Source organism: Terrapene carolina, unplaced genomic scaffold, assembly GCF_002925995.2.
Source record: "Terrapene carolina triunguis isolate 2854851 unplaced genomic scaffold, T_m_triunguis-2.0 Scaffold139, whole genome shotgun sequence".
In the NCBI taxonomy this organism is placed as follows: Eukaryota; Metazoa; Chordata; order Testudines; family Emydidae; genus Terrapene; species Terrapene triunguis.
Genome location: NW_020664490.1, coordinates 9730852 through 9754704, shown reverse-complemented (window position 1 = coordinate 9754704; position 23853 = coordinate 9730852). Strand labels below are relative to the sequence as shown.

The 23853-nt window shown below is 41.5% G+C and overlaps 1 protein-coding gene across 1 annotated transcript in view; it reads right to left on the bottom strand.

Moving 5' to 3' along the window:
- LOC112121265 (neurobeachin) overlaps positions 1–23853 on the bottom strand; it is a 959539-nt gene that overhangs the window by 556370 nt on the left and 379316 nt on the right. Inside the window, exons 31-33 of the mRNA XM_029911962.1 lie at positions 21921–22075; positions 17032–17158; positions 8061–8188 (exon numbers count right to left, since the gene is read on the bottom strand). Of these exons, the coding sequence (XP_029767822.1) occupies positions 8061–8188; positions 17032–17158; positions 21921–22075 (410 nt within the window). The remainder of the gene's footprint in view (positions 1–8060; positions 8189–17031; positions 17159–21920; positions 22076–23853) is intronic.

Genomic DNA, 23853 nt, shown 5'->3' with positions numbered 1-23853 from the left:
AGCAATAACAACTGTTTGGTTGTGCAAGTCAATGGTGAAATATACAATTCTCCCTGATCAGCTTCTAGGTACCTTAACAGCTGAAAATTGTCCAGGCCAATATATTTTGGGAATTTAAAAATATTGTTCTGAGGATCTATGAACTGAAGGAGTGCCCAGAATTGGGCTCTGGTTGCTTTTTGCTACAGAAAATGGCATAAGGCATAATCTCCATCTCGTCAGATATTTTAGAGTGAAAGTTTTGTTTTGAGTTCTGACAAAGCATTTTCTCTCCCCCTTTCAAGATGGTCCCTAACTGGGCTCTTTGAACTCTGTGAACAGTGACCAGTGCAAGTTTTGTGGAGAAAACAAAAAGATGACACACACTGCTGATTGCCTGGCCTGCTGGAATGTTATTAGCAAAATAATTTGATTAGCTGAAAGAAATAGTTCCTGGGCGTGTGAAATAAAATTAGGAGTCTGGATGTGGCAGAAGGGGGGAGAGAGAAAGAACAGTGTGCAGCAGAGGATGGCTGGGGACTAGCAAGGAGATAGTCAGCTTGATAGCATCTGTGCTCCAGACCACAGGAATGACAACAACAAAAAAAGCCTTGAAAAATCTCAGAGAGAAAGGTGGAGAGAAATTTTGAGCACACAGGACTTACCAGTTTTTCAGCAAAGTGTACCAAGGAATTCCCAGATTGTCACAGTCTATTGGCAGAAATTGCTAACTATGTATATGCAACCACAAAAGCTACAAGTCATGCAGGTTTTAGACCTGGAAATGGAACAAACTGCACAGGTAGCATCAATAAGTTTTCTCCTAGTGATAGGAGAGGGCAAAGTGTTCATGCTGATTCTTTGAACTCCATCAGCTGCTATGGATACCACTGATCACAATGTGCTGCCATATTTGAGGAGCGGATGGTACTGCTGCTCGTTACTGGCTAAATTCCTTTCTTTGGTCTCAAAGGATTGTTTTGGGCAACTGCTCCAAGAATTCTCCTATGCAGGATTCCACATGAATCTTATTGTCTCATCTCTTGTGCAATATGTACACAAGGCCATTTGCTAGGTTAATGAGGCGGCATGGGCTGTGCTGCCATCAGTATGATATTCTCTGTTTCATCTAATTTGAATGGTGCAGTGGAATGTATAACAGTATTTGTAAGAAAATGACCCTTGGAGAAGGACTACCTGGTTGAGGCTCCATTCAGACAAGACTGAGGTAATGATGATTAGGAAATTAGAAGTATTGGTAAAGATTATATTCGTATCCCTCACTGGAGGAGTGAAAGCACCATATGTGACAAAGGATCACAATTTAGGAGTCTTGTTAGATCCTAGGACACTGCAGTGTAGCTATACTGAAGAGTGCTTTTTTTTTTTTTTTTTTTTTTTTTCCCGGAAAGGGGGTGTTTTTTAGGGGCAGGCAAACTTTTTTGGCCTGAGGGCTGCATTGGGTTTCATAAATTGTATGGAGGGCCGGTTAGGGAAGGGGGTTGTGGCCCGGCCTCCACCTGCTATCTGCCCCCCTGCCCCGGACTCCTGCCCCATCCAACTCCCCCTGTTCCCTGAAGGCCACCCCCGCTCCCTGCCCCCGACCACCCCCGGTGCCCCATCCAACCCCTCCTCTCATTCCTGACGGCCCCCCCGGTACCCCTGCCCCATCCAACTACCCCTTCTCCCTGTCCCCTGACTGCCGCCGGAACGCCTGTCCCTGACTGCCCCCTACCGCCCCATTCAACCCCCCCTCCTTCCTGACTGCCCCCATCCACACCCCCGCCCCCTGACCACCACCCTGAACTCCCCTGCCCTCTATCCACCCCCCCCCCCCGCTCCCTTACTGTGCTGCCTGGAGCACCGGTGGCTGGCGGCGCTACAGCTGGGCCTTGCCGCCGCCACCACGCAGCACAGAGATGGGGTCAGGCCCGGCTCTGCAGCTGCGCTGCCCCAGGAGCTCATAGCCCCGCTGGCCAGAGCATTGCGCCTGTGGCGGAGCAAGCGAGCTGAGGCAGTGGAGCAAGTGAGCTGAGGCTCCAGGGGAGAGGGGACAGCGGGGGAGGGGCTGGGGCTAGCCACCATGGCCAGCAGCTCGGGGGCTGGGCAGGACGGTCCCGCGGGCCACAGGCCGTAGTTTGCTCACGTCTGGTGTATATACTTTTTTTTCAATACAGACCATTTTAGAGTTATTCAAACCACTGTCACCTCAAGGTATTGTAATGCACTTTACCTGGGTTGCATCTGGAGACCATCTGGAAACTGAAGACATCACACTATGTGTCTGCCCAACTGTTAAACAGAGCTTCACAATGAAAGCTCCGAATCCCTGACTTCTGTTATCTGGCTGTTTTGGGGTTGATTCTAAGCTGTTGGTTTTAAACTTTGTAACTCGTTGCATAAGGTGGCACTAGCCAACATGTCTGACAGGCCTGAGTTTGTAAGTTGGGTGGCACTGATCTGGCTTGTGGTGTCAATTGTTCAATGTAAATTGAATTTGACATAATCAATTAGTAGCACTAAAATAGTAGGCATACACGTCCCCGTGCAAGGTAGAGCTATCTCCAAGAATAGTTTTAACCTACATAGTGGTTTAAGAAATCAATGAATCACATCAAGATACAAACAGTAAGAAGTGCAAGACACTAGGAGAAAAAAAGTTTATTGGGAAGAGAGACAAAAAGGGAAAAAGTACTACTTTACAAAGCATGCAGAAAACCAGTATATCAATAAACACCTCCTGCATCCCCAGTCAGCAACTACACAAAGTCCTTGTGACACCAGTGGTCTTCCTAGAACATGTATGAACAACTAAACGTTGTGAGATCTCTGCTTGTCTCTGGCTCAGTCCTGACCACAGCAGCCAGTTCCCCATATCTCTTCTCAAAACGTAAACCACATTGTACTTATTATCTGAGCATGGACTGGAACTGTGCTTCAAGTTATTAACTGAGGGAAATCCTATGGTCTGTGTTAGACAGGTGGTCAGACCAGACCATCAGTGGTCCCTTCTGGTTTTATAATCTATAAATCTATAAGTTTAAGACATATATGACAGCATGGTGTAGTATACAGGTTTTTATCATCCAGAGTTTGAGATTGCTGCATTAACCAAGAAACCATGAATGACTTATGCAGGTCTTCTCAAAAGGGTGCCAATAAAACTTTTATTGAACCACATCAGATATTATGCACATATCTCATACAGAAATTGTTTTAGAATTGGAAGTAGAACTGTGCAGGTCATGGAGGGAGAGAACAATTATAACTAATATTTTAGAAAGCTCTAACCATAACCTAAAGTAGCCTAATATTGTGAACTTATGGTTTGATATCTCATGATCTATCAGGGATAAAATGGATGCCATGTATCAATGAATAGGTATCAATGAATATGTACTGAACACTGTAATGTGACATTATTTGGTGAGGTAAGGAACACACATTTATAGAACAGATTTTTTTTTTTAAGGGGGGAGAGTATAAGGGGAGAGTTTTTAATTTGAAAATAGTGGCTGTTTGAAGTTGCTCAAAGATTTGGAATGCTAGATGCTGTTTCAGCAGGTATATATTAATAAACAGAGTGCTAGGTAAAGTGGGTTATAAATGCACCCATGACTCTAATTTATTACATGAATTTCAACAACTGTGCAATTACAAATAAAACCCAGACACATAGAAGAGCCTAGATCCATCAGGGCTGAGGGCCAACATCTTCTGTTGGCATCAATGATAACTGATGGTGTTCAGCACCTCACAGAATTAAGCTGTTGGTAGTTATGGTAGTCGCTTTAGAACCATGCAAAAAATAAAACAAACAAAACAAACCAGGCATGCAGATTTTGAAAGACAGTAAGAACAGGAATTAAATATTTATGCTTCAAACTTGAGTAATTAAAAGGAAATATGTTTTACAACATACAATAAACAGATTTATGTTGATCAATTTGAAAAAGAGGCAGCAACTCCAAATGAGATGAAATGAAGTTTATTTACTACTTTGTAATCTTGTTATAATTAAAATCTTTAAACATATAAAACAATAGATCAAATTCTCACAAAGAGAACAGACAAGCTAATTGTCATTTGCCAATAAAAGATTCAACTTACATTATCAAGACACTACACAAGAATTCTGTGCACTAACACCCTAGCAAGCATTCCATTGGTATACTCCACTCAATAGAGTCAGTGGAGATGCCCTTTGAAGGGACAAGGGGATGATAATCTTTTTAATAAAGAAGAGCGAGGAAATTATTCTGAATAGAATTTTTTCCATTTATATAATTACTCTGATTGATCAGTGCTTAGGTATCAAGATGATAAGCACTATATACATATCCAAGATAGACAAATTAACTCCAAAGCACGTTTATTATATCTAACACTACAATAAACAAAGTAGTTTCTTTTTCCTTTATAAGTACCATTGAGTGTGCCTAAGACAGCTTGCTTGTCAAAAGCCATTATTTTTATTATCTTCATATCTTAAAGAGGAAATAGTACTCCTTGATCAACAACTATTAAGTAGACAAGAAATACCTTTTTGCATTGAGTGGAACATTTTCAAACATTGGTGCCTACAAACTAGGCACCCAAATAATTGACCTTACTTCAACAGGAGTTATGAGTTCTAAGCATATGTGAAAATGAGGTTACTTATGTAGGTGTTAGCATATAATTTAGTTGCTTAACTTTGGATGTCCAATTTTGAAAATTTTGGACTGCCCAGGTAACAACTCATCGCAAAAGGGAAATAAATGAACGATGTATAGATGTGATTATATAGATTAGATATGCAACATTAAGTTACAGGACATGATTAATTATCTTCCCTTGGGTGAAAAGAATGATTATCCAATGTGGAAGAATTATTTTTGCTGCCATTCCATTAATACATACGGGTAACAGACACTCTTGGATTAAGAAACTTTTGTTCCATCTACTTTTAAGACCTTTCTAGTAAGTCTGAATAATTATCTATATCAACAGCAATTTCTTTCTGCTGAATATAATTGCATATTTTGATTAAAGCTTTGAAAATTAGAAGAGATCAGCCTTAAGAGCACTACAGAAATAATAAGTAAATCAAACGGTGCAAGGGAAGGAGTTTAAAATGTAATGCAGTAGGTCAAAAATGAAATTCTCTCTTTTTTTTAATGAGGTGAATATACTCCTGTTCAGCTAAGACACCACCAAGTGTAGATTCAAAATTTGGTCTCTTGTAAAATTGTTAAAAACTTGTAGTAAAAGTTTCCTGGGTTCTAAATATCTATTTATTGAAAACTCCACTCTTTTGTTATAAAAACACAAAAGCCCCAGAAGATAATAGCTGTTGTGTCGAACTATAAAACGTTTTGCTTTATTTCTTTACGGGCAAACAGCCAATAGATGAAACACAAAGCAACACATTCTCTTTCCCAGAGCTTTGTTAATATCATTAATGATGCTGATGTACAGTTGTGACAACCAAAATGTGAACCTTTATCTTACTGCAGAAAGATCTATCACCATGAGATCACATTAAAAAACTGCTCTTTACTGCAGCAAGGTATATGTAATGACAAGATAAATGCTACCTCTTTAGGTTGCACTTTGTGTGTGTTGTGAAGTATTATAGAGAAAATTCCCATGAGTGCTGCCACTGATTCAGTTGCATTGCTGGGAGCCTAACTGTGGTCAGGACTCCTGCGGCTTCTGACATTTAAATCTCTGTCACTTGCCAGAAGCTGCTGGAGTTCATGCTGGGGCTCCCACCATTGCTGGCACCAATACAGCTAAACCAGTGCTAGTACCTGTAGGAATTTGTCTTAAGAAAGGACCTAAATGAAACTAAGCCAAGCCGGTTTGCACTCTGTAAGAAAGAGTGAAACCAAACAATATCTGTCAAATATCTGCTATGAACTGTGATTTTCGTTTTACTGATTTTAAGAGGTTAATTCAAATAACGTTATAACCAAAGTTGCAAAGATGTGCCACTAGTAATTTCACTGAAATAAGGTATCTAAGACAGGAACCCAGTGAAGCAGCTTAGAATCACTGCAAATTACTGGGAAAATCCCTGGCCAGTAGCTTTACATGTATTTAAGTCAAATCAATAGTTTCCTTTCACAATTGTAAAACTATGAGACAATAGAAAATATTTGAACCCACGTGGGGAATTATTGCATTCAAATGGCTTTCCTTGTGTTACAGAGTAACTAGACAAATGACCGCACTGCACCTTTCAGAGGGGAGAAGGTTGTCCGACTGGCCAAGGGAAAGGGAACAGTGTTCTAGGGCTGTGGGGGAGGGGGGAAAATGAGGTCAGAACTGCTGCAAAAGTGGGGAATGGGTCAGACTGGCGATGGTGACTCATCCTCTGGGACTAGAAGGGTTGAAAAGGGGCAAGCCCAATCCAGAGAAGCCCTCTTCCACAGAGCAGGTGAGGCAGCACCCACTCCCTGCCCCCTTTAGGTGGCAAAGTACCAGGTTTGGTTAGGACCTGCTGGGCACTGCGCTAGTTGCCCCTTTATAGAGGGGCTGGGAAGAAATTTTTCCTTTACCACCAGATTGGTGGAGTTGGTGGGGTTTTCACCTTCCCCACACTGGATTCAGGGAGCCATTATTAATGTGAGACATGAAGGGAGTTAAGCTATATGTTGCAACTCATTATGTAACTGTGGGGCAGATGTCCAGTGCAGAAACTCCATAGGGAAGGTGTACAGTGACCAGATAAACGGCTTGGTAAAGGACTTAAAGAGTGTGTGTGTGTTTGGGGCTCCTATGAATGAATGGTATGGCAAGGAGCCAACTTCCCTTTCTTGTAGTCCACCTTACCCCTCCTATGAGAGAAGGGCGATGGTAAGGTCCCAGCAATGGGTTGGCTGGGGGATCTGGATAAAAAAAAAAGGCGGGGGGGAGGGCTGACAGAAGCCTCCTGGATAGTTATTGAATGACTATGGGGTTACCTGCACTGTATACTGTTATTTGCCGGGTAGTCCCAAACATCTAATAATAAAGTTGCAGCCTGATTAAAATCATATCAAGTGTTTCCTGTCCTTTTTTTGGTATAGCCGGACAACAAACATAAGGCCAATTGCCCATCAGCCAGAATCATCAGACTCAAATACATTGAGCATTAAGGATAGAAGAAAGGCATGTGGTGGTTGGCTCTGGGCAGTGGGAAAATTACGTATTAGTATTTGGGTGATACGTGTGCAGGAGAGAAGGAGTTTGGCTGGAGAATTTGAACACAAATTTGTGTTTTTCACAATGGCCCTTATGTAGATCGTTATATGTATAAACTTTGCTGCTTTCCATGAATATCTTTGTTCATTGCAAACAGTAACTATTTGCATATTGTGAATAAAAATAGTGTAGGAAGTCTATTCATTTGTCTTCCCAACACTTTACGACCACTAGGAAATCAAGACAATATGTAAATATGAACTAAAAGCCTTTTAAAAGGTTCTGAGAATGTTCCATTCAACAATAATTACACTTCAACCCTCCCCACCCCAGACCATACTGCAAAATATGTAAAATAAGGTAACAATTTGCCTATGGAAATCCATCTGTACACGATGGGGAGTAAGAAGGGTTACTTATCATGGAATCTTCCATTTCTATCTCCATACATTATCTATCTTAGCACACAGTCTCCTTCCTTTTTCTCCCAGGTTCAATTATTTTAATCTGCTCTCTCATTTTTCTAGTCTCTTAAAAATCAGACTGAGTGACTTACAGTACTCATAATATTTTAAAGTTAATATATAGAAATTAAAGTTAATTATGTTGTGTTTGTTTGGAAGCCAGGATGAACAGCTTGTGCATGTACCCAGGGTGCCACTTACAAAACAAATTAAGAAACTGGGAATAAAAGTAGTCAATTTTCATGAATCGACAGGCATTACTCAAATAGAAAATAAGTTACAGGAAATGAAACTATATCTACCTAAATTTATTAATGCACCACTAAATAGTTATATAACTTCCTCTGAAAAGGAAAGATTAATTCACAGCTCACATGCATATAGCATTTTGTGCCTTATGCACAGAGTAATAGACAAAATATTAGTAATTTAATAATGGTTCAGTACCTTCAATCAGCAGTTCTTGTCCATGACTGCCCAACAGCGTACGGGACAAGAAAGGGGCGAAGTCTACAAAAATTTCACGCAGGAGTGGGGCCACTTTTTCTAAAGCTCTTTCAAGCTTTGCAGTGATGCTGTAGAAAAGAAAGCATGTGAATTGAAGGCAAAGAAATATCAGCAATTAAATGATATCACTTTATGTCTATTTACTAATTAAGGCTGTAAGTATCAGTGTGTCTTCTGATAATGGAATGACTGTGATTTGATTAACAATACAGTGTTTAAAAAGCATTATTTAAGTTAGTAAAGAAATTGTAACACTCATGTCCAGCTCAGGAAAATGACTGTCTCACTAACTTAGCAGGATTTATAAATCAATACAAAATAGAAAGCATTTTATTCTCATTTTTAAGGGAGGATGATGAGAGAACCCCAGGCATCAAAATGCAAGTCCTCTTCATCTATCATCTCAACTAATGATGTATGTTTGTTGTGCTTAAAAACCCCCCACCAAAAAAAAAAAAAAACCAGACCCTGATTTTACTACAAAAACTTATGGTAAGATATAAACCTCAATGAGTTTACCTTTTAAGTACAGAAAATTCAATTAAAAGGTGAAAATACTACAGCATGGAAAATATCCAACTTTTAAGTGTTCTCATTGTATGCAATTTTTTCCCAAATGAACTTTCACATCCATGAGGCAAGGACTCTCAATACTGAAATAGCCAAACTGGATGTGCCTGGTTTCACCAGAACTTAATTGTCCCCTTTATATCACCTTCCATAATGAAGAGTCTAATATAATTTGTCTTTGTTGTAATGTTTATCCTGCTTTTGTATTATACAAGTGAACAGAGTATCAATAACTGAAGTTTAAATATCTCTAAAATATGCACGAATGTGCACTGGCAGTTGCTCTGCAGCAACAACTTTGCATTCTCAGTATTTCATAATTTTTCTCAAACTTCAGAAGCATGAAGAGGAGAATTTTTAATGGTTAAGACCACCTCATACAAACATTCTTGCTTTCTTGATAAACTTTCAGACAACAAAGTCTAGCTTTGAGATGTTAGCCAAAATGGACCAAGTGATAGGGATGGGAGTCAGGAGACCTGGATTCTACTCATTGGCTACTCATTTGCCACTTACTAGATGTGTAACCTTGGGTAAGTCATATCACCTCTGTGCACCTCAGTTTTCAGACTCTCCCTTTCTCTGGCTTGTCTATTTAGATGGTAAGCCTTTTGGAGCAGGGACTATTTCTCAATATCTGTTTGTACACAACCTACCATTGTGGGGGCTTCTAGGTGCTACCCTAATATAAATATTAAGTAATAATCCTCTCTCTAGAGCAGTGGTTCCCAAACTGTGGGATGTGCCCTCATAGAAGGAACGTTTGGGGGGCACACAGCAGGGCCCAGGCCAGCCCCCATGGGGGGCAGTGAGGGAGCGTCACCCAGCCCTGCTCTGCCCCCAGCCCAGCTCCGCCCTCAGCCACAGCTCCACTCCATCCCCAGCCCAGCTCTGCCCTCATTCCCTCTCCCCTCCCAGCCAGCTCTGCCTCTAGCCCCAGATCCCCCCCATTACCCAGTTCTGTCCCCAGCTCCGTCTTCAGAGCAAGCTCCTCTACTGAGCCAACTGTGCAGTTATGGAGGGTGGGGCATGGACAGAATCCATTAGTGGTAAGTGGGGCACAACAGGAAAAGTTTGGGCACCACTGGTCTAGAGTTCCAAGTTTATCAGATGCTATTAAATACTCAACATGTGCTATTCCATCGTGACTGAGTTATTGTAGTCCCTTGGGCTTCCCATGCATGTAACTCCCCTCCCAATCAGTGGCTTGACAAGCTACTTCCTTCTCCTCTTTCAAATCTGTACTAAAGATTCAAAGTATTTTGTGTTTCCCACAACAGATGAATCATTAGTTTAAAAACACAACAGGAAACTAGGTTTTTCCTCTTTTGGGCCTTTAGTAGTCTGTCTTTGGACTGCATGCCATTGGGGGCAAAAACCATCTTCTTTTTGCTTCTTTTACAGCACTGAGAACATTATTGTTCTTAATTATTTAAGTGCTGACATTTTAAGTACAGGAAGAAACTAAAATTATTGATGATACCTGGAATGATGAATTCTGAGTTTTCAAAGGCATCCACTACATATAGAACTATATATAAATAAAGTTCATATGAAAGCCTTTAACATATAATAAATAATATAAAACAGATGACGTTAATACAGATCAGAAGCTCTCTTCCAACAACTCAAAATCATTTTGATTCTTTTCTTGCAGTACATTGCACTGCTGTTTGTACTAGCTGAAATTCAGATACAGGATTTGAAGAACTCTCCAGTTGCTGCTAGAGATAAGGAAACAAAAACAGAACAGTGCTGTAACAGGGTGCTGGCTTAAGAGGCACTGAACCAGACCGTTAGCTCAGAACCTGCTAGCAGAGCTCCCATCAAGGGGAACTGGCTGGAGCGGGCAGGGTGTGGCTCATTAAAGAAGCCTGAGAGCAATCACCTGGGAGCCTGCTGAGAGGAAGGCCTATAAAGCTAGCAGGAAGGAACAGGAAAGTGAGGACCTGTTGCTCCCAGCTGCTGTAAGAGCAAGCTGTTCCCTAAGGGGCTACCTGACTGGTATTGAATTGTATATAGCTGTATATACACGTGGTGGTGGGAAAAGACTGGGAAATAAAAGGGCACTGGTGTTTGAAAGAGTTGTCTCCGGCTAATTTGTACAGCTAGCCAGGAAACGCTCGTCTACATGTGGCGGCTTGTCTGGGATCCACTGAAGCCAGCGAGCACGGTTGGTGGCCCGGCAATGGAGGAGACGCTGAAATGGCTCGTAGAGCAGCAGAAAGAAACGCAGCAAGTCCTGCAGACTTTCCAGCAAGTCCTGCAGACTTTCCAGCAGGCACACCAAGCAGAAAGACAGGCTGCTCTGGCCTGGCAGGCCGAGCAGCAGAAAAGCCTGCAGGACTTCATCCGGGAGCAAAGCAATGTCCATGGGCAGCTCCTGCAATGGCTGGTGAGTCCTGGGGCAGGGGAGGGTGCCCGGCCACCGGACTGGGGACTCTGTAAAATGAGCCCGGCGGATGACCCGGACGCCTTCCTAGGAACTTTCGAGAGGGTAGCCGTGGGGGCCGGATGGGACAGGACAACCTGGGCCCTCTGACTAGACCCTTATTTGACTGGCGAGGCGCAAGTGGCCTATATGGCTTTGGGGGAAGAGGCTGCCCAGAACTATGAGGCCGTGAGAGCAGCCATTTTGGACTGAGTAGGCTTATCAGCGGAAAGGTACAGGCAGAAGCTCCGGTCGGCCCGGTGGACATCTGCTGTGCGATCACGGGCATTCACCTAGAGGTTAAGGGACTGGGCCACAGGCTGGTTGAGGCCTGACATGTGTACAATGGAGGAGATAATGGACTCCCTGATACTGGAGCAGTTCTTGCAAAGCCTCCTGGGGACGGTGCGCACCTGGGTGAGGAGACACCAGCCAGGCACCGTTGAAGAGGCGGTCCGGATAACCGAGGAGTATATAGAGGCTGAGGGACCCCGGGGGGAGGACCGGCAATGGAAAAACAGGGAACTGGGGCAGAAGCCCATGGACTCCTTCCCCAGGAGAGGCAAGGAGAAAAAAGGGGAGCCCCGAGGAGCACCTGAGAGGCCCGCCCGCCTAACGTGCGGGCGGTGTGGGAAGCCGGGGCACGTTAAACAAGACTGCCCGGACATGGAATGTGACTGGGTGGACTGTTGTGCTTGGACTGAACAGGAGGGACGGAAGTGGGGGTTGGGGGTGTCCACTGTGCCTGTGAAAGTGGGGCGGAGACCCCAAAACGGCTGTGGTCAACACCACCCCGAGTTGCACGCTGGTGCAAAAGGCGCTGGTTAAGCCACATTGGCTCACGCTGGGGGAAAGAATGGCCCTCGGGTGTGTACATAGGGACAGGAAGTCCTGCCTGGTAGCCCAGGTATCCCTAGAAGTGAAGGGTTGCTTCGGGTGGAAGAGGGTAGGGGTCCTGGAGAAACTACCGTGTCCAGTAGCGTTAGGCCGGGACTGGGCCCCACTACCGGACATGAAACAATGGGGTACCCCGAGAGGGGGGGTGGACCCCCGGAGAATGAGGACCCCAGGGCGGGAGGATGGGCCCTGTCCTGAGAACCAAGACAAAACTCCTAGACAACAAAGTCCAGAGCAGGAGACCCGCGGGAAGCATATATGGGGGAGCTGGTCAGTCTGGACTCCACCAGAGAAGGATTGGGCATGGGGGAACACCCCCTGATCCCGCTCTCTGCGGAAGAAGCCCCAGATGTACTGGGACAAAGGGGGAAACTGAGGCATGGAAGGTCCTGCCCAGCGGTGGGATGAATGTTGACACCCCCCTTGGAGGGGCAGGAGAGCCCCGAGCTGCAAGGAGAGCCGGGGGAAACTGAGGAGCGGGAGGTCCCGCTAGAAGTTGAAAGAAACCCCGATTCCCAGACAGACACACAGGGGGAGCTGGGGATAGGGGGCTTGCCACACTGTGATTGGTGTGACGACCTGCGGGCGGAAGCAGAGATTGGGCGGGGGGACACAACTCCTGGAGAAATGCTCTTTCTGTGGGAGAGGGATGGAGAAACCATCTGGGCTGCTGGCTGGGAAGGACCCAGCTGGGAGCGGGAAGGGCTCCCCAAAAGAGCCTCCTTTGGGGGAATGGCGGAAGGGCCGAGGGGCCAAAGGGGGCCTGGGGGCGCCGTTCTTAAGGGGGAGGGTGTGTAACAGGGTGCTGGCTTAAGAGGCACTGAACCAGACCGTTAGCTCAGAACCTGCTAGCAGAGCTCCCATCAAGGGGAACTGGCTGGAGAGGGCAGGGTGTGGCTTATTAAAGAAGCCTGAGAGCAATCACCTGGGAGCCTGCTGAGAGGAAGGCCTATAAAGCTAGCAGGAAGGAAGTAGGCGGGGAGGAACAGGAAAATGAGGAGTGAGGGCCTGTTGCTCCCAGCTGCTGTAAGAGCAAGCTGTTCCCTAAGGGGCTACCTGACTGGTATTGAATTGTATATAGCTGTATATACGTAGTGGTGGGAAAAGACTGGGAAATAAAAGGGCACTGGTGTTTGAAAGAGTTGTCTCCGGCTAATTTGTACAGCGAGCCAGGTCTACAAGTGCAAAACCCACCAATTTTTATTTATTTGTTTCACTGTAGATATGTTCACAACTCCTGAGTTTGGAGTTCACTTCACCTTGAACACGTCAAGTGAAATTTGAGTGTACCAAGCTGAGGTTTGCAAGTTTTGAAATGTATATGAACTCTTGTGATCTATCCGCATAATAGGGATGGGAGATTTTGTGGCCTGTTACTCAACATTGTTCTTGATGACTTTGAGAGATGCCTTGGGTTCTTCATGTTTAACTGATTAGCAGACTCCTGCTATCTTCACTCCTCACGGGGGTTGTCAAATTAAGCTGGCCTCCACAAAGATCCAAAATATATTTTCAAGGGAGTGTGACACCTATTGGCTGTTCCCTTACCCAAAGACACACATAGCAGTAAAAGGGCAGGGGGACAGGCTATTCTGGTTCTCCAGCTGCCTGCAACAGCCACTTACCTATTCTGTGAAGCTAGAATAGCTCAGAGTACAATAAGGAAACCCCATGTAGGGAGTAAATATAATCCCTCTTCACTTCTGAAATAAGGGACTTTTAAGAGTGTTTTGCAATAACTTGATGCTGTCTTTTCCACTCAATTTGCAGATGTTCAGGACAAATTGGAAATACTCTAATCCTTCATGTATTTTTTTCAGTTTAGTCCAATTCAACAGTGGATCAAATTTAAAGTATTTGAATTGTCTGACATACACGTGAAAGACTCTGCATCATATTAAAAATACCTTGTACCATCCAGTTCTTCTCTTCTGAAGTTGTTCAGAAACTAGAATGAGGAGGGCCTCAAAAGTACATATATAGATATGATAGACAGGATCCCTGTTTGAATAAGTGGGTCAACTAATAAAGAGACTGTTCCTGCTCTCTCTGAAGTGAATAGGAGTTTGCCATTGACTTCAGCAGGAGCCAGAGTACACCCCAAATTGCTACCAGCAGGTAGAATAAGTAAACATTTGCCTGAAGTAGTACAGAAGACTGAGTTCCTTATCCATGATCAAAAGTAACTGAAGCTTTCTCCCAATCACTGGTCTCCATTTCTAGCTATAGGTCATACAAAACTCTTCAGGACAGCATATTATAGAAAATGCACTAATTTCATGCATCAACAAAATAGTCTCAATAACCTACATTCCATTGGCCACTTAAATAGATTTATAAGAATACAGAACCTCCCCTATGTAACATTACTAACCTGGAGTTGATGATAATAGGAAATGATAAAATATGGAGATTACATACTACTCCTTACATAGACAAGACATTTACAGCCCACAGTATATTGAATCACAAAATTAATACATCTCTGGAGGCTTCCCAGTAACACTCTAGGAAGCTTTTAAAGTTTGAGAATTAATAATTTCTTATTTTGCAGACTGAAAGAAACACAACCCAGAAATATAGGGGAAAGTCTGGAAAAATTAGACTGGAAATGTATGTTTTAAGATGGAATAAAGTAGATTGAAATGAAAATGATTTCTTAAATGCAGGGAGTTGATAACTTTTTCCCCAAAGCAAAAAGTATGTCACCCTGGGGAGAGATCTCGCTACTTATTAGTATGGTTGATTACACAGGAAGTATGTAATAAATTCATCTCTACAATTAATAATCAATTTTAATCATACAGTCACAGAGGGATTGAAGACGTTTTCTTTAAATTATCTAGAAGGTTATATAATCCAAAGGGGATGACAGAAAAACAAACTAAACGACTAACTGGCAAAATGCCAGCTACACAAAGGTGACCTGTATTAAAGGTTTTACTAGATGGAAAAGTAACCAGGAAGAAAATTAGGTATGCAATTAGTTTACTTCAAACTGTACAACTTCCAGGCTTAGATGGATTGCCTGTCGGATTTGATTAAACCTACCAAGAATGGCTATAGCAGCTTTTATTAAATATACTTTTATACAGAGTACTATATCTCAAGGGAAGCTAACCATCTGTCCTGGAATATCTCCTTTTGCAATATGCTTTGAGCTAAATAAAAATCCAGATTCTCAAGACCTATATGTTTCCTTAACAATGACTCCAAAATTCTATCTAAAATCTTACCTTTTTCAGTAAGGATTTATTATATGGCAGAGCCACCAGTTTATACTTGGAGAAAGCAATGCTGTATTAAACGGTAGTCAAGAGAATCTACTTAATCTAAAAAGTGTGCAACTCACTAAAATGGAAGATTTTTTTCAAACACACAATGACGACTGCAGTTGAGCATTTGCATTGTTTCTATAGCATCAAATTGCTTTGTTTCAACAATGTCAAAACACTTCATTTTGATAAGGAAAAATGTTTAATTTCAATGAGGCAAAATATAGAATATTAAATAAATATATACAATAGACTATAACTACAGTATTAAAATTGATATTTTAATATATCAAAGCTGAAACACTATGAATCAAAACAAAACATTTTGACATAATTGAAATGAAACATTCCATTATCACATGAAATGATCAATTCAAAATAATTTGTTTATCTTTTAACCGTGGACAATTTCATTGAAATTGACACATACCTGCAACAGGTTTCTATTATGATGAAACTGCATTTTCTGATGCAAAACTGTTGCACTGGAAATTTTTCAACCAGCTCTAATCAGAACATAACTGCTGGAACAGAGTTCTAGTTAAAAATAAAGTTCTAGGATATATTCTGGATCCAAAGTGTTTCTTAATAAGCATTGCAACAGTATTGTTTCTAATGTGCTAGTGGAAAACATTATGACTGTTGCACTGGTTACAATGGTTTAAAAATAAACTCCTTAGAAGACCAGCTTTAATTATAAGATTTGACATAGTTTGATGTCTGAGCACTTCAAAGACTGGTTTTATCCCTTCTATTATACAGTAAGTAATTTGTTTGTTCTGCAAAGGTTTCTATTTCTACTTGGCAATGTGGGCTCTTTTAGAAGTTTTGTATGGAATTTTCTTATTAACAATATTAAATATTGTAAACCGTTAGGCAAATGTTGTAAAACATTGGTCAGCACTTTTTAATAAAGTATTAGAGCCTGAAATTATTTTAAACAACTTATTTTAAAGCAACATTTTTTCAGTGAAATGTAACACTAAAATGTTAGCACTTAAGGATATTATTTTGTATGACTGACTATATTAACTATAGTTTTTTTGGCGATCATATTAACAACATATCTTGACAAGATTATATGTTCTATCCATCTTAGGTACTCATATAGTTGCCATCACTATTGTATCTGAGGAGGACCTCACATACATCAGCGCTCATATCTTCTCTGTGAGGTAAGGAAGTATTATTATCCCCATTTCACAGACAGGCAACTCGGGCACAGACACCCTAACTGATTTGCTCAGGTCACAAAGGATATCTGAAAAAGCAGGAAATTGAATCCAGATTGCCCATAGCTGCAATCACTGAACCAGCCTTCCTCCCATTCTAACATACCAAACTAACACATTTATTGGTGTATAATACCAATTGGGATTTTGTTGTGGAAGTATAATTCTATTCTAGTCAATGTAGGTGTTTATACTACACTCATCACCATAGTCTCTGAGGGCCTTCCACTAGTGCATTGTGCCATGTGACTAACATCACCACTTAAAACACTACTGCAGTGTTGTGATTAATTGTTAAGCTATATCTAGAAAATAATAAAATAAATAAATACATACAATTGAACTCACTTCAAGGCTAGCAGTATTTTTTAGTTATTTTAATAACTATTTTGCATCCTCCCAGGATATTTTATAAATTTCATTTTTGCATTATTTTGGTTATTGCCTGTGTGATTTTGTTGTGCCATGAGAGAGACAACTGAAATAAAATTATAAAGTATGCACACCTCATGTTTTCAGCTGAATCCTCTGGCATTGGAGCAACAGTTTGTACAGCTGGAAGGTTTTTACTGGTAGCACCATTCACAAAGCTAGAGGATGAAGAGGAAGAGGAAGATCCTGAATCCACTGCACCTGTCACCAAAAGAAATTTAGATTTTATTTCAGTTTGAAAAATACAAATTTTAAAGATTTTAAATACAATGGTGTTTCCTGTCATGGCAGTCTATTTTTAAATAGATAATAAATCTTATCCATTAAAAAAAATTAAGAGCTTTAACATATAAATAACAGAATGATTTACTATGCTAATAAGGCTATACTTTTTTTATATTGCTCTACATATTTACAGTTAAGTTATGTCTACTGCTAAATTAGACAGCCGCATGTTACAAATTAGAATGTATTTTAACATAAAAATGAAGGGAAACCACAGATCAAAGTACACTAACATAAAATGAAATGGCCTGAAAATAGGTAAGGACTCAGTCACTGAAATATATATAATTTAAAAAAAGGTTCAAAAGAAAAATGTTCCTTCCTCCTAATTTCATTGCCTTTTTAATTATTTTTACAGATCAGTGATTAACTCTGCAAAGCTACATATTAATATTAATATTTTATATAGCAATTTTAATTCTCAAAAGCCCTTTTACAAACATTTAATAGCAGTTCTGAAGAAAAAGAAACAAAATAAAAACAAGTCTTACCTCTTGTTCTCAATGATCCTAAAAATAAATTCCACAGGCTAAAATATTTTCACACCATTGTATGAGACAAACCATCATCAGAATGATAAAGCCATATTCATTATAAGTTTGTGTGGAGAATGAGAGAGTTATGTATATTTTCTTTCTTTTTTTTTTAAACAAGTATCACATACACCTAGGGTAATCAGATGTCCTGATATTAGGAGCTTTTTCTTATATAGGACCCTATTACATCCCCCCTCTACCCCGTCCTGATTTTTTCACACTGGCTGTCTGGTCATCCTATACAGGGCTTTGGAGCGGAGCCCGGAGCTGGAGTGCGGAGCAGTGGAGCTGCAGGTTTTTGCCTGGAGCTGGAGCGGAGCCGGAGCACAGCTCCAAAGCCCTGATCCTATATGCACCTCAGTTTACCTCTTTGGTATTCTCTTGCCTGACTGCAAGGACATAACTCAAAAGAGGTTACATCGGAGGAAACTAAACAATGACAAAGGTAAGGTGCACTCTGAGAGAATACCAATGGTCCTTGAGGAAACAATGGGGAAGCTATTAATTGGGGAACATCCCTACCTGACTTCAACCAGGCTGGAAAGGTTTACTTCATTCCAGACCTGAGTTTAGGATCAAAGGGGATATTAAAATCCTAAAAGATGTTGCCCTAAAAAAAGAAGGTGGGTTGTCAGAAGCTGTACAGGAAAGAGATGCTAACACAAACACAGAAACTGCAGTAAGCAGGCTGTCTCTCCCAATCCAGAGGTGAAGGTAACTGGGATGAAAAGAACTTACAAAAGCTTTCAAGGAAACATTAAGGTTTAGATAAGGGAAAATAGGCATATAGGCCTTTATTGTTTTTACCCTTTGCTCTGCATGCTATATATCTTTGGATAAATAAAAAATGCTTTGTTTTCAAGAAGCTGTTTTCACTATAATTAGCCACTGTCAGAGGCTCCCAGAGGAAAAGGGCTTGCAGATGTCAAACCCAGTTGGGCTTGTCCAGTTAAGACAGCTGGGAAACAGGATGGCTGTGCCCAGAGATCCAGTCTAAGAGTGGTAGGAGTGCCTGGGTATACCCAGAGAGGAGTCAAGGTACTGAAATCTGTCCCCAAAAGGGTGCAGTTGAGACATACTAATAGAGATCTAAAATCGAAGCTTGTCCTGTGACAGCGGTGATAACAATGGGATGTTGACTGTGACATGATGATTTGGAATGTAACAGCTTGTTTTTGTATTTTGTTTTTTAAATAATTGTCCTAAAGACCTTAGTGCAGAATACTTTTCTAAGATGAAGTTATATCCATGTGACATTTGTGGCATATTGTAAAAACTACAAGAAATAGAGGATGTGGGGGGACATCTAGTGTCTCTAAATAACTGAATAGCATTTTTCGCATCTCAGTAAATTATTGCTTAGTTCATTTTACAATGTAGTATTTGTTTCACTGGCTTTTTACCAAGGGATTTTTAAACACCGCAGCAAGTATATAAACTGGACAGCATCTGGATACTTTGGGCAAACATGCCTTAAGAACAGACCCATATAATTCATTATATTAATTATTGCAGGTATATGACTGAATCACCTGAACTGTAAATCCCACACTTCAGCTAATTCAATGACAAAAACAAAGCAACCCCCCCCCCACAAAACCCCAAAGCAAACAAACAAACAAAAAAAACCATCATAACTTGACTCTCAATGTAAACAATATGTTTATATTTTCAATGCGTCAGATATATCCAACAGCTTCTGATTTGCAATTTATCATTGCCACATATACACCTTTTAAAACATGGAAATTAAGTTCTATCTTTTGGAAATGGAAGGAGGCAAAGAACAGCTTTTAAACTATTTGCTGAGATCAGAGAGTTAGAATAAATATTCATTCCGGTGAATTCAGGCATAAAAAGCTTTACACAAAGGAACAAGCCCAAAATGGCAATGAACTTCCTTAACCAAAGATCAGTTAAGAAGCTCAGTACATTTGTAGTTCTGAGGAATTAAATGGGTAAAATTTGCTGAAATACTTTCCAGTCAATACTTTCCCAAAAGTCTGCTATGACAAGTCTGCTAGACAAAAATGGGTATGATAAAAAGAATACACAGAAGGTGTAACTATGAAAAACTAACATTTACCCACAGTCAACACACTGTGGCATCTGATACCGCAGTATTTCCCTGTACTGTACTTAGAATCATTGTGCTTTCTTAATAGCAATCACTGTACAAAGAAGAGCTATTCAGTTGATTTAAGGTATGGAGTGCTTAAAGTTATGATGTGAAGATCTGAGGCCTAAAATATCATTTGGAGAAAAAACTTCAATATAGGACTGTCTTATGGTCTATGGATACCTAAAAAGGGGATTACAAACAGAACTTGAACTAAACAGAAACAGGTAAACAAATAGAAATGTTTACAAAAGTGTTAATTTAATTAATTAATTTATAAAGCAGTTTTTTTCTCAAAAGATTAATTAACATTTCTACTAGCAAAGTCCTGTTAGCAAGAGTTAAAGGTGACCTGCAAAGGAAAAAATGAGTGCATTTCCTATTTTATTTTATGAAGCAGAAAAAAGGCTGAGAAGATTTCAGCCCTCTTTCCCTCCCCCCCAAAAGATTTTATTTTTCTCAACCTTTGACTGAAGTTGAGGATTATATCATATCATTGAACTAACTCTCAACTATCAATAACTTCCTCTCTCAATTCTATTTCATTGCTCAGATATCTGTGATGTCATAATCCTACCCAGTCTCCTGTCATCCATAGATTCTTCCAGGGTAGGCAGCCTCTGAACTTCTAATGTAACAAATAAAAATTGAAGGCCTTCCTTATAGCATTATAACTAGGGTTGCCAGGCATCCAGTTTTAGACTGGAACGCCTGGTTGAAAAGGGATCGTGGTGGCGCTGGTCAGCACTGCTGACCAGGTCGTTGAAAGTCCAGTTGGCTGCCCACAGCGGGGCAGGCAGGGTGCTTGCCCTGCTCCGCCCGGCTCCTAGGAAGCTGCTGGCATCTCCCTCTGGCACCCAGGCCTATGGGCAGCCTCGGGACCTTCGTGCGTTGTACCCACCCCAAGCGCTGTCTCCGCAGCTCCCATTGGCCGGGAACCACAGCCAATGGGAGGTGCAGAGGCAGTGCCTGCAGGCAGGGGCAGTACATGGAGCCACCTGGCCGCACCTCCGCCTAGGAGCTGGAGAGAAATATCGCCGCTTCTGGGAGCCACCTCAGGTGAGCACCGCTTGGAGCCTGCACCCTGAATCCCCTCCCTCATACCAACCTCCTGTCCCAGCCCGGAGCCCCCTCCTACACCCCAAACTGCTCATCCCTGGCCCCACTCCAGAGCCCACACTCCCAGCCGGAGCCCTCACCCCCTCTTGCAATCCAACCCCTTGGACCAAGCCCGGTAAAAATGAGAGAATGAGTGAGGGTGGGGGAGAGCGAGCAACATAGTGAGGGGAGATGGAGTGTGGGGGGGCGTGGTCTCGGAGAAGGGGTGGGGCAGAGGCAAGGCCTCAGGGAAGGGGCGGGGAAGGGCAAGGGCGTTCAGTTTTCTGCAAACAGAAAGTTGGCAACCCTAAGTATAAAGAAACAAACAAGCCCCTACCTCTCTTTTTAAACCTTTATAGGTTATCTCTAAGGTGAAATTAAACTGTTACTTGAAGAATGATTCATGTTAACATTGGTGGGTATTCATTGAAAGGTCTTATGAAAGAAAACCATTATGACTTTTATTCACAAATACTAATAAATAGATTTGGGGTCAAGAAGGAATATATTCCCTCTTCCACTCTAGGGTATATTAGCAGCAACATAGTAGGGTTTTTGCCTTCTTGGGGTGTTAAATAGGGAATATCTACTAGCATTAAGTGTATATATCCCCTACAAATATGCTCTCACGGGAGAGAGGAGGCGGCAATGGGGAAACTCACTCATTTCTGTTGTAATCCTCAATGCTTCTAAGACTATATATTCATCTGTATAAGGTTGAATAATTTCCTTAAACAATAATGGTGGGGATACACATACAGCAAGAAGAAATTATGTCCTCCTTACAGGACAAAAAGATATAATTGAGCTTTCAAGGTTTTTATTTTTAAAAAGGTATAATAATAATAATAGAAAGGAGACAACTGAAGAAAAAATACAACACAAAGAAAAAGATGAGGTTCACAAAAATATTTAAGGACGATACCTGTTGTATTAATCATACTTTTTGGTGTAGCTCCTGTAGCAGCAAATATGTTTGGTGTAGTACCCGGTGGCAGAACACCTCCAGCAGTGGCAGCTCCAACTGTGGTAACAGCTAGACTACCTGGAGGCGGTTTCTTTACAGGTACGACAACACTCCTGCAGAGAAAGAAATGGCAACTTAATACAGCACCACAAAGGAGTGACACGGGTTTTTTTGTTTTTGTTTTTGTTTTTTTTTTTTTTAAAACCACTTTTGATAAGAAATACACAAGGAATCATACAAATCTAGGGCTGGAAGGGTTCTTGAAAAGTCATCAAGTCCATGACCCTTGTGCTGAGGCAGGACAAGGTAAATTTAGATCCTCCCTGAGAGGTATTTGTCCAACCTGTTCTTAAAAGCCTCCAATGATGGGAATTCCAAAACTTCCCTGGGAACCCTATTCCAGAGGTTAACTACCCTTATAGTTGGAAAGCTTTTCCTAACGAAGTAAATCTCCCTTGCTGCAGAATAAGACCATTACTACTACTTCTACATTCAGTACACGAGGAGAATGACTGATCAACAATTTAACAATTATAGAGGACAGGTCCTCTTTGAAGAGTTATCAGGTCTCCCCCCCTCAGCCTTCTTTTCTCAAGACTAAACATGCCCGTTTTTTTGTTAAACTTTCCTTCTAGGTCAGGTTTTTAAAAACCTTTTATCATTTTTGTTGCTCTCCTCTGGACTCTTTCCAATTTGTCCACATTTTTCCTAAAGTGTGGCATCCAGAATTGGAAACACTGCTTCAGCTGAGGCCTCACCAGTGCCGAATAGAGCGGAACAATTACCTCCCATGCTTTACATATGACTCTGCTGTTAATATACCCCAGAATGATATTAACCTTTCTTACAACAGCATCACATTGTTGACTTGTGTTCAATTTGTGATGCACTACAACCCCCAGATCTTCTTCAGGAGTAATACCACCTAACCAGTTTTTTCCCATTTTGTAGTTGTGCATTTGATTTTTCCTTCCTAAGTGAAGTACTTTACACTTGTCTTTATTGAATTTTATATTGTTGATTTCAAACCAATTCTCCAATTTGTCAAGGTCATTTTGAATTCTAATTCTGTTCTTCAAAGTGATGGCAACCCTCCACCAACCAACCCTCTTGGTGTTAACTACACATTTTATAAACATTCTACACTCCGTTATTCAAGTACAAATGAAAATACTTGAATGGTACCAGACCCATGAGACCCCTCTAGATACACTCTCCCAGTTTGACAGCAAATCATTGATAACTACTCTTTGAGTACAGTTTTTCAACAAGTTGTGCACCTGCCTTATAGAAATTTAATCTAGAGTGCATTTCCCTAGTTTTCTTATGAGAATATCACATAGAACTGTGTTAAAAGCCTTACTAAAATCAAGATATATCATGTTTACTGCTTCTCCCCTATGCATTAGGCCAGTAACTCTGTCAAAGAAGGAAATTAGGTTGGTTTGGCTTGATTTGTTCTTGACAAACCTACGCTGGCTATTCCTTATAACCCCTACTGTCCTTTAGGTGCTTACAACCTGATTGTTTAATAATTTGTTCCAGTATCTGTCCTAGTATCCAAGTTAGGCTGACTGATCTGTAATTCCCCAGGCCCTTTTTGTTCACCTTTTTAAAGATAGGTACTATGTTAGCTCTTCTCCAGTCCCCTAGGACTTCATCCATTCCTCATAAGATAAGATAATTACAAATGGTTCCAACAGTGGCAGGATCTAAGAGCAGGGGGAGCAAACATAAAAAAGGTGCCCCCCTTGGCTCCTCCTCCGGCTGTGCCGTCCCCCCCATTGGCTGCCGGCCGCCATGCTGCGCCTCCCCTTGCTCCTCCAGCCACGGCTGCCGGCCGTGCTGCGGGCCGCCTTGCTGCGCCCCTTCCCCCCCGCTCTGCCTCCTC